General features: G+C 40.4%; 1 protein-coding gene across 2 annotated transcripts in view; it reads right to left on the reverse strand.

Moving 5' to 3' along the window:
- The window catches only part of BMPER (BMP binding endothelial regulator), a 245,664-nt gene that overhangs the window by 94,858 nt on the left and 138,670 nt on the right, over nucleotides 1-12,136 (reverse strand). For both annotated transcript variants that reach the window (XM_007981643.3, XM_007981640.3), the window contains exons 8-10: nucleotides 7,938-8,047; nucleotides 4,604-4,744; nucleotides 1,753-1,857 (exon numbers count right to left, since the gene is read on the reverse strand). In XM_007981643.3, coding sequence (XP_007979834.3) covers nucleotides 1,753-1,857; nucleotides 4,604-4,744; nucleotides 7,938-8,047 — 356 coding nt within the window. The remainder of the gene's footprint in view (nucleotides 1-1,752; nucleotides 1,858-4,603; nucleotides 4,745-7,937; nucleotides 8,048-12,136) is intronic.

Consider the following 12,136-nt stretch of genomic DNA (forward strand, 5'->3'; position numbering starts at 1 on the left):
GGAGCGGGGGCAGGGCAGGATAGACAGGGAATCCAATCATAAAACCCTTCTTCCACAAGAGACATTTACATCTGGAAAAAGAGATATGCAGTAGCCAGGAAAGACAGAGCAGGGAATACAAGCTCCTCTCTCTCTCTCTGTTTTTTTTTTTTTTTTTTTCCAAAATCTCCCCAGGCAATGTAGGGGAGGGGAAGTAAGTTTTTAACAAGATTTCCATGGTAGATAGAGCTGAGTTATCTTCCAAAGATCTCCTGCCGGCCCCTGAGAAGGGAAAGTGTGAACTGGAGGAGTGGTTGGAAGGAAGCCTAGAAATAAAAAGGTGGTCCCTCAGGCAGGGGCCTTGGCAGGGGCACCAACAAGCTTTGACAAGGCGTGGAGGGGGTGGGTGGGGCAGGGAAAGGCCTCTGCTTGGAGGGATGGATGCCCCTGGCCCAAATGTGGTCTACAATGATGGAAGGCTAATGAGACACCAGTGACATAAAGAACGTTGACCTCCCCCCGCCCTCCCCTCCCCCAGCAAGAGCACAATGAAAACTATCAATCCGGCTACAAGTGGCAGAATTCAAGTGAAGCTGGAAACTCCACGGCGGCCTGCTGAGGCTAGTTACTTGAGCCACCAGGTTGGCACAGCATCCTGTTTTTGTCTTGTAGAATAAGGAAACCCATTATTACTAACATGTGCTGCAAGAGTTCATTAGCAGCGAGGGTTCCCAGAGGACTGGCATAAATGATGTGATCCCATTTTTCCCAATGAATATTTATAAGCAGACCGTGTTCAAGTCTACTTATTGTATCTTCTTTTTTTTTTTTTTTTCTTTTATGGGAGGCTTTCAGTTTTATGTCTGAGGCTTTTTAAAGCAAGACTAATTAGGGTGGGTTTTTTTTCTCTTCTTTTCCTCTCCTCTTTATTCAGTTGTGCAATAGCAACAGCTGTTGTTTTTTTGTGCCTCATTTGGCACTCAAGTAAAAACAGCAACTTTTGTTTATAATAATAACAGATGTGAATAAAATTAAAAGCTGTCTATAACAGAGAAGGGAAGACATGTCCTGAATATATGGATATATTTTTTCATTCACGGGAATGTATTGAATAGGGTTGACATTTTCCCAAAATGTATAAAACTTTAAAAGGTTTCAAGTTGCTGAGGTGAATTCAATGAATCTCATGATTTAGAAGATAATGGTTGCTTTATTCAGTGTGCTAGAGCTATGGGTTTTTGAAAAGAGATATTTCCATAAGGATGCTATTTCCATTTGGGGCTACAATGGAGGCCAGGATTAGAGAGAGAAAACTTCAGCAAAGAAATCGGGGATGCTGTGAGGCAGGAGAAACCCCTTGTGGAAATATTAATAAACAACCACATATTACTTTGAATGTCTATAAGAGGAAAGCTCTGATTTGAGAAGGGAGAGAAAAGAGGAAAAGGCAAAAGACAGTTACGATGTTAAACAAAACCTGGCAAAAGAAAGCAAAGAAACAGAACTTGCAGGAGTTGGAGAAGTTTTACAGAATGAATGGGAGAAGTCAATAAGAAATCAGAATTCGGACAAGAGCAAAGCAAAAGCTATTTTCATGCAAGGATAAAATCTGCAAAAAGAATGAGCAAACTTTGCAAGGGGCATTTGGCTACTCAGGAATGTGGAGGCTTTGGGGGAGCTGGAGTCGGTGTTTGGAAGATGGCATGCGACCGTGCCACACACAGGACATTTCTCAAGACACTAAGGTAAAGTCGATCTGCATTCCAAACATACCTGTGGGCAGCTACTGATGGGAATGCACTGCTTATTGCGACACTCCGTCCTGCCTTTCACACAAGCACAGATGGTACAATTGATAGAGGACCACATCTCTCCATCCTACAAGAGAGGACACAGGATCCTGTCAGCAGCTGGAAGCTGACAGGAGTTGAGGCAACCGACTGTAATCTCTCCATGGAGGAAAGCATTTCTTGCCCTGAGTGAGGGATGCCCTCATTAGACTAAATGACTCAGGTGTTTGTATGTACCCAACTGATTTAAGATAAAGATTAGTGAAGATTTCAGATTGTGCGCAAGTGTGTGTGGTGTGTGTGTGTGTGTGTGTGTTCCTCCTCCTGGATATAAAAATAATTATTGTGTGTTTAACCAAGGCATATTTACGTCTTGTTGTCAATCATTGTTTACTTAACTGCACCCTAGGGGAAAACCAAGCATGAATTTTCATACATGATACAATGACAGTAATCTAATTTCCCCCTGTTTGATAAGACTAAAATATTTAAGCCATCCCAAGCACCAATAGTTAATTGAGATGTCCAGAGATGGTTAATTACCAGATGTGCCATGGTTCTGGCCCATATGGGACATGCATAAAAGAGAGGCTAATTCAAATGACTCCCAGCGCTCAGACAGACACTTGATGGGCAAGTCACTGAAAATGCAGAGCTCAGAGAGAAGACTCCAAGTGCCATAGATATCCCATCACTGCCTATCTAGTTCTCTCCTCTCAAAAAGCAGGGCAGCACTTTGGGATTCATTTCCTGGACTAGACCCTTGCTCAGAAAGAGCTATTTAAGGAATTTCTTTCACTCATGAAATGTATAATCTGTGAATGCCAAATACACAAAAAGCCCTTGCACCTCTGGAGGATAGGCAGGGATGTGCATCCTTGCTTATGGGTAAAAAAGATCACAGACAACAGAGTTGGGGTGAAAACAAAACAAGGATTCCTTCCTGAGCTTGCAGATCCAAGGAGCAGATTTTTGTTAAAAACAGAAACAGCTGAGATATTGCATGACTCCCCTACCTCTTTCCCTTCCTGACTTTTTGAAGCTATTTTAAGGACTGTCTACCCTCTAGTGCCTTTCAAGAGAGAAAGACCCGACTGAATCTGCCTTAAAGGACACCTGACTGTTCCAAGTTCTCTGAGTACACATTTCTAGGAATCCACGTCTCCGTGAATAATTTTAAGCCTCAGTCATTTAAAGGAACCGTTTTTACAAGGTGACTTACGAGTGTATTGCAGTGGGCGTGGTGGCTCACGCCTGTAATCCCAGCACTTTGGGAGGTCAAGGAGGGTGGATCACAAGGTTGGGAGTTCAAGATCAGCCTGACCAACATGGCGAAACCCCATCTCTACTAAAAATACAAAAATTAGCCAGGCATGGTGGCGTGCGCCTGTAATCCCAGCTACTCTGGAGTCTGAGGCAGGAGAATCGCTTGAACCCAGGAGGTGGAGGTTGCAACCTCCAGTAATCCGAGATCATGGCAATGCACTCCAGCCTGGGTGACAGAGCGAGACTCCATCTAAAAAAAAAAAAGAAAGAAAGTGCATTGCACACAGCACCATAGTGAGAGTGAGGCTGTTTCATCTGGGTGTTCTGGAGACAGAGGAGGAGGAAACTTTACATCAAGAGGACATATGAGCATCTCTGAAAGCCTGGTGTAAATACAACACACATGCCTCCCTCTTCACTGGGCATGATACCTTATGTCTTTTTTTGTCCTCAATTGTTTTCTCTTTTTTAATTTATTTTATTTTATTTTTAGTTCTGGGGCACATGTGCAGGATGTGAAGGTTTGTTACATAGGTAAACGTGTGCCATAGTGGTTTGCTCCACCTATCAACCCATCACCTAGGTATTAAGCCCAGCATGCATTAGCCATCCTTTCTAATACTCTCCTTCCCTCTACCCTACCCCCCAACAGGCCCTATGTGTGTTGTTCCCCTCTCATGTTCATGTGATCCCATTGTTCGGCTCCCACTTACAAGCGAGACCATGTGACACTTCATGTCTTCTTACTATTCCATCAGAACCAAGACCTCTCCTTCCAACTACTTCAGTGTGATAGGAAGTCTGGCTCAGTGCAGCATGCCTGCAGAGCTACCACAACTGACTTGTTTATGTGGGTCTTGATTCTCACAGGTATCATGAGGTGACGCCTTCGATATACAGTGATTTGACTCCTTCCACCCCTAGGGAAAATGGACTAGGTAGGATGTACTTTGGACAAAGCCAACCATCTTTCATTTTGAAGTTTAAATGGCCATTGCACTGTTTCCCACTTGGGGTCCTCAGAAAATAATGTAAAATACACCTGAGATTGGTAACAGATGGCCAAAAGACAACCTTTTCCATTCAGCTGGGCAGAGCTCTCTCACCTGGCTCAACTACGTACACTGTTCACATCCTTATCTGAATATCTTCCAAATGAGAAAATTTTTCTTTGCAAAGGTAGCTTTGTGGAAAACTTCTAAAAGCATCAAGCTGTATAGATCCATCAGGATCTTGACAGGGATCATCACCTTGACAAGTGTCATTGAGCATCTCCAATGAGAAGAGGTACTCCCAGGTATTCAGGCAGGTTTTACAGGCTTAACATATTTCAGCAAAAATATAGTCAAGAAAAACATCTTTCAGACGGTTGGTTCTCTGCACTTGATTCTAACTATATATGTATATATAATACTGTAATATAAATACATTCTATTAATATATGCACACATATACATTTGTATATGTATATAGAAATTATGGGATAACCCAATTTGCCTCGTGTCTGGAGCTTTTTAACTGCCAGCATAGTAGTACAGGAGTTCCCATGTGCTTGTCTCATGACATACCTGGAAAATCTTGTTGCCAAATTTGCACACTTTGATGTCTTCTGGGGGCACTTGTAGGAGGCACTCTTCACAGCAGCCCTTCTGACCTTGGTCGCAGCCACCAGGGTGGGAGCACTTCTTCTTGCAAACCACAGTAGAGTCCTAGGGGCCCAAAGGCAAACTAGAAATTAAAAATGATTTTTACCTCTACCGAACATCCTACCTGGCCTTCCTTTCATAACCCATAACTATCTGTGTCAAAGTCGGTAAGGTACCATATTTTAATGTGTTGCAATAAATCTTTCATTCACTTCAAAATGTGATTTGTTGATTAAGTATCTAGACCAGAATATGAGGGCACTATGGAAACTATGGCACGCAACCCCTCCCTCCCAAGGATTTATGATTTCACGTTCCAGAGACTGATGAGCCCACTCCACCAGCCTGTGGCAAGACTGCCCAGCTCCCCATGAACCACCAGTTTCCTTCTTCCTGCCCTCTACCTCTTCGCAACCTGCACTAATAGTGCTCTCTTGGGTCTCCTCCATGGCTTTATGCCACCTTTTGGAGCTTAACGTAAAGGCACAATATCTTTGGTCAGAAAGTAAAAGTTAAGAGCAAATGCACCACCTCAGGACAAGATTCCTGAAGTGTGTTCTGTGCTAACCAAGGAACTGAACGAACAGTTTCAAAACTGGACCTGGGTTCCAGACCTCTACTGTAGTGGAGTGACTTTGACGAAGCCACTTATCCACCGAAGGTGAAGAGTTTATATCATCTGTAAGTTAAAGTAGTATGATTTGATTTCAAAAAGAAGTGCTCTTCTGCCTATTGTTTCTCAGGTTTACTGTGCCTCTTAAATGTAAAATACCTGGCAAATAGAAATTATTATAAACCAACTTAAATTGGAAAATAAATAATCCTTTGTCAAGCCGCATATCCTGATTTCTTGTTTAAAAACAAGGGCACTCCCTACCTCTCAAACAATGCATACTTCACCGTAGATCTCCCTGCTTTCATTGTGTATGTTTGTGTCTGTGTGGAGAGAGAGAGCACGCTTTATGTACATATCATTAGACTGTGGTGCCTAGCACTGTGTTAAATAATGAGAATTCAAATACAGAGATGCATAAATGTACTTCTGTCCCCAAGGGGTTCTCCACAATGTAAGAAGGGAGATAACCGTGTAATCAAGCAAATTGCAATTATAATGTGGTAAACACAACTCTAGCAAAGCTGTAAAGATAGCAAAGACAAGGGGAAAGTTACCTATCCAGGTAAGTCAGGAAAGCCTCTCAGGTTGTATGACACCTGAGATAGGCTGTTATGGATGAAGAAGCATCTGCTAAACAAATTTAAAGATGGTAATAACATCGCTGGTAGAGGAATTGTCAAATTTGATGGCATAGAGACCTGAAACCATCCTGCATGCAGAAAAATACAATTGACACTTGAGCTACATGGATTTGAACTGCAAGGGTCCACTTACACTCAGAATTTTTTTCAATAGAAGTTACATCAAGTGTGCCTGCCTTTCCTGCCTCTCCTTCCACTTCCTCTGCCTTTTCTATCCCTGAGACAAGACCAACCCCTCCTCCTCTTTGGTTTAGTCAATGTAAAGAAGATGAAGACCTTTATGATAATCACCTTCCACTTATTAAATAGTAAATATATTTTATCTTCCTTGTGATTTTCTAAATAACATTTTCTTTTCTCTAGCTTACTTCATTATAAGAATACAGTATTTAATACATAGAACATATAAAATATGTGTTAATTGACTGTTTATATGATTGATAAGGCTTTCAGTCAACAGTAGGCTATTAGTTAAGTCTTTAAGGAATCAAAAATTAGACATGGATTTTCAACAGTACAGGGAATCAATACCCTGACCCCCACATTGTCGAAGAGCCAACTGTATTAAATCATATTCAACAGGTTCCTGCACCTGCTATGGAAATCATAAGAAACACTGGATAGGGATACTAGAAAAGGAAGCTCAAAGCAGACAGAAAATAATACTGATTACTCAAAATGATTGCAGCTTGATTTTTCAAGCATTTAATATCCCCAAGATGACTGTGAATTCATACTCTAGTGAAACACCCTTTTGGAGGAAGAGTATTAATTACACTTCCTGCTAAGCACTGAGACGTATTACCTAATCATCTCTCATGGAACCCATGAACCCGAAGCACGGCAAGTATAACTAACTCCCATTCATGGGATGCCTTGCTTTCCTGTGAGCAAGAGAATTGAGAATGTGATATGTTTCATCAAAGGCTCAGTATCCCCAAGAGGAAGCTATCTCCTGCGAAATTCTTAGTGGAGAGGAGAAGTCCTGAGAATGAAGGCCAAGGCAAGAAGGGAGTGCTATATGGTTAGCATAGGATAACACAAACCATGGCAGGAGGAAGAAGCTTCAGTAAGGTATTCTCAGGCTCAGGAATTACTCATGTTTGGTGTTCAGTGGAATGGACAGTTCAGCCCTTACCCAACCACCCCCTGAAGTAGTGCATGCTACTGAACAAAGCATGTAATCAAGAACTATTGAGCTCTAATCCTAGCTATTGACTCATAACTGACATTGAGTAGAGCTCCCCTCTTTCCCTCTCCAGACCTTTAACTATTAAAAACAAACAACAACAACCATCACCACCAAAGTGTATTCTAAACTTGTCAGACAGATGTGATTCATTAACTCACTAATGAATAATCCTAAAGTCCTCCCTGATAAATGTATTTCTTCCTGGTTTCCAAAATAAATGACTGCGTAAGTATAGTCTACGAATATGTGATGTGTGTCCCTTTAAAATTCTGAAGCTGTGGAATTATTTATTTAGCAGTAATTAGACTTCTGGTTGCCTTTTGAGAAAAAATGAGCAAAGTTTTCAATAAGACATGATACAATAAACAACACATAAATACTCTCTTCCTAAACTGCCAGGTTTATCTTTGTGATGAACTCTAATTCCATGCCTTTCTCTTCTCTTGAATGTGATTAAAAGCAATTTTTATTGCCAGGTGTGTTAGAGAATTCATCTTGGATAATTAAAGCCAGAGGGCACCGCCATACGTGTTTGTCTGATTTTAGAAAATCCTCAGAACAGGCCCTCGGAGCCTGATTCTCACTACAAGGAGCTAACTTCTTGGTCCTTAGAAAATGATTGAGCTACAGTTTGAGTGCTATGTGTAAATTCTTGGTGACCTTGCGTATGATTTTCCTTGTAAAATGGCATCGTTAATGCTTCCTCCCAATAAATAACACACCATTGGCTTTGGTTGTGGCTGTGATGCTAACACTGAAACCCAAACCCTATCATTGCTGGACCACAGGCTCTCAGAGCTGCCTTACCCTGCAGGTGCAAGCTGTGCAGTTATCGTACAGAAATGAGGATCCATTGTCATAAACATCACTTCGAAAGAGGCAGCTCCCAAAAGGGAGGTCAAACACTTTCCTCTGACCTAGAGAGAAACAGAAGCACAGTGTAAGTAAGACAGAATCAGGGATGTCTCACTTTGTCATCAGCGATTTCATCATAGGTCCATTATACATTCTCATAAGACCAGGTAAGGAAAGTCTGGAACACAAAAATAGAGCCTTGGGTCAGACATGCCTAAAGGATTGCCAGAAGTCATTAGTTTGGACAAAGTTTGTTAAAAAAGAGTTTGATTCCACAATGAAGCTTGTAAGTTCAACAAATCTATAATGTGTTCATCACAGTGAACCAAAATCACTAAGACATGAGCTCCCCTCATGAAGCTCACCGTCTAGTGAAAAGGCACACTCATCAAATGCTGTTTCAAAACAACAGTAAAGTAAGTTCTGGAAAGAAGACGATCTAGAAACTGTGGGAATTGGGAGGTCAGAGAAGAATTCTTGGAAGATATAATGCCTGAGGAGCTTCTTAAAGAATGAGTAAAATAATCTAAAAATTGGGTATGGGCAGTGGGGGAGATGGGTGGAGGTGGAAGGAATCAAGATATTTCAAGAAGATCTCGAATGAGCAAAAAGAACTAATGAAATACTCTTTGCTATGGTTTGAACATTTGTGTCTCCAAAAAATTCATATGGTAAATTTGAATCACCAGTGTAATGGTATTAGGAGGTGGGGTTTTTGAAAGGTGATTAGGTCAGGAGAGCAAAGCTCTCATGAATTAGATTAGTGCCCTTATGAAAGAGGCTCCAGAGAGAACCCTCACCACCACATGACAGCAAAGTAAGAAGACACCATCTATGAGCCAAAGAGTAAAACTGCTAGCACCTTGTTCTTGGACTTCCCAGCCTCCAAGACTGTGAGAAATAAATTTCTGTTGTTTACAAGCTACTGAGTTTATAGTATTTTATTAGACTAAACAGACTAAGATAGCACCTTAGCCATGAAATTACATAAAGGAATAAAGGGTGAAGCTAACTCAAAGGGCACACAGAGGCACATGTTAAGTGTCCAGCCTTTCATAGGCATAGTATCTCTGTAGAACTTGCTTGGTTTTCCCTGATGTGAAGACTGGATTGGTGAACAAAAGGACCAAAACAGCAATCCCAAATAAAGAGTACAACCTAATTTCCTCCTTTCTTTTAGTATTTGAGTTTCTGCTCCTTGAAACACATCAAAACATCTCTGCGATGTTACTTTAATTAAAGACTAAGTTAATTCGTGTTCACTGATCAAATTTCTATTCATACCACTCTTTCTTCTTGTAAAAACATTAATAGCAATTTCTGTTTATCAGTAGGCCCAATGAAATGCTCAAAATACCTAAACATACTAAATGCTGTTCCCAGAACTAGAATTGTTGGAATAACTGTTAGTAGGAGTCAAGAAAAACATGCTCTCTTCCTATCATAGCCAACCTCAAGGCCAGGATACAATATAGATGCAGAACTAAATCATTAGTTTGGTTCTCACCACCAAGAGCAAACTTGTTGGCCCTCAAAAGGTGGAAGTGAGTTATAATTTGGATCCTACATATGGACTCCCTCGTGACCAATGAGTATGATTTCTCCAGGCCTCACTGACTTCACTCATAAAATGGCATCATCAATACCACATTGCCATGTCACTACCTCTAACTATGGTGTTAATATTGAAGCATACAACCAAAAACTCTTTCATGGCTAGGCATGATTTAGCATGATGATTGTTAATTCCCCAACTAACACAGGTATTATGTGCAACCCAGGTCTTGAGTCTCTTGAACTTCCTAAGAACTGACATAGTAAATTAAAGGATTATCTGCAAAATAAAAAAATTCATTCTTACCCTAAATATTCCTCTAAGGAACCCAAATAGGTTTACCCTGAAGCATCAGAAAGCTGCACACAGCCTGGATCACATAGATATTGCCCATCCCATTATAATCACTTCTGTCTAATCGCACCTTGGTTTTAGGACATTATAATAAGAAATATGACTGAGCAGTTATTTTTTGTATTTACTATAAAAATGATGGTGAAGTCATTTTTCACTGCTTTAAACATTATCATCCTTTCAATCAATCAATCAGAGATGTATTTCTGTCCTTTAATAATTTAAAATATCTCTGCTTCAGTTGAGTAATTTTTTTAATTGGGATAATCTGGTTTGCCTTTTTACTATCCTTTATCTATATGTGCTTCATGTATTTTGTAAGTGGTCTTAAATCCTTGTTGGCAAAAGGCAGAAGATAAATAAATAGATATATACAGAGCTCTGTGTAGAAGCTTCATCCTTCACCAATCAAAATGCACCTTCATCATGGCTGAGCTCCACATTGTTTCTGCAGAGGCCCTTCTACCTCTTAGAGTTAATGACCCCTTTCTGCATTCCCATAGCCTGTTGCCTATGCTACCACTATAGCAGTCAATATTGTTCCACAGGTGGTGGAATGGCTGGATGGGTCTATTGATCAATTGATTTATTGATTGATTGACAAACAGACTCTTCAATGTGCTTATCCCCCTGAACAAATGTGACCAATCACTTGAATTCTTTCTCACTAAAATGAAAATTTTACCTAAAATTGTAAATACAAAGCTCTTGAAGCAATGCCTGATGTTCATTACACATCCTGAATAAATGGCAGACAGTATGTATTATGATTATTAGAGGTGATATAATTTAAATATGAACCTGGGCTATGTCAGTGAGAGTGCACTAGGTGCTGCTCTGTGTATATTTTCCTGTGCTGAGACTCTCCATTGAGAATGAGGAAAACAAGGAAAGGAATGTTGCAAAGGCAGAGGTATATCATGTTAACCCTGCCTAAGGGAAAATTTAAGAGCAAAACAGCACCCAATCATCTAAAGTCTAATTAGACTAAGATTTCAGCATCTAGAAAACATCCTAGTGTTTGCTTTTTTGTCTTTGTATCTTGCCGTGTGGGGATGTTGGTTTTTACCTTCAAAGAGCATAAAATCTTACCTTAATCCCAAAGTCATCATGGTCCAACATAAGATAAAACATTCAAGGGAGTGGTTCAGAGACTTTGTGTACAGCCTGACTTCAGACATTTCCATGTCATTCCACTGGGGTCTAGCCCAACCAAAAAAGATCTCATTTGGAAGAGTTATGATTTTCAAGTTTCTCAAAACTTACTGTTCCTTTTGTAGTATGCCTTATAACCATAAATGAACAGAAAAACCTGCATTCAATACAATAGCTGTTGCTCATATGAGAAGCTTCTGAACTGACACAGCATATCCACAGTACCAGCTTCAAAGCATTAATCAAGCTTACTTATCTTTGGAGCCAGACCCAAATGCCACCCCCTTTGTCATGGCTTTCCTGCTTAAGTGGCCACTGCTTCCACCATGGCCCACAGCATTATGATTTGTGCCACACTGAACTGGCTAACCCTATTCCAGGGACACTAATACACACTGGCAACCCAAACAGAACACATAGAAGTGAAAATGTCTTTAATCAGGAGCGTCTAAGCAATTCTCCTTTGCTCTTCTGTTTCACATTTACTTTAAACCTGTGTGTGTGTATGTGTGTGTAGCAGGTGTATGTGTGTATGTGTGTTTGTGTGTGTGTAGCAGGAAGGCAATCATTGTTAGATGAAGTTAGCAGCAGAAGCCATCGAAGAGGAGAAAACTCTTAGTTTAACAAAATACCTTTATTTGTCAACTTGGTCATAAAAAATAGAATTCATGCTATGACTGTGCTAACTTGGGAATGAGAAAAATAAATCAACAGGTTGTTTCAGAGTTGAAGACAGTAAACTCTGAAAGGAAGGAGAGAGGATTCAAGGAAAAGGCATGGGCATTAAGTGACAGGAGCTCAAATAGAAGAGACCATCAGTAAAATTGTCCCGAAGGCAAAACAATTAAGACCTTTTAAGAACGAGAGTGCTTAATATCCCATATTATGTTGTTCACTATGCTTCTGTGTAAAATAATCACTCTTACTGCCTGCAAACCCTCTCCAAGGAAATCTGCTCTCCAAGGCTTGACTCAATGGCATCACAGGATGTAAACAGATTTGAAGGGAGATGCATCTAAAAAGACAAAATGATAGAAAGAGAAATAAAAAGAAGGAAGAAAGGAAGGAAGGAAGGAAGGAAGGAAGG

The sequence above is a fragment of the Chlorocebus sabaeus genome, chromosome 21, assembly GCF_047675955.1.
Source record: "Chlorocebus sabaeus isolate Y175 chromosome 21, mChlSab1.0.hap1, whole genome shotgun sequence".
NCBI lineage: Eukaryota > Metazoa > Chordata > Mammalia > Primates > Cercopithecidae > Chlorocebus > Chlorocebus sabaeus.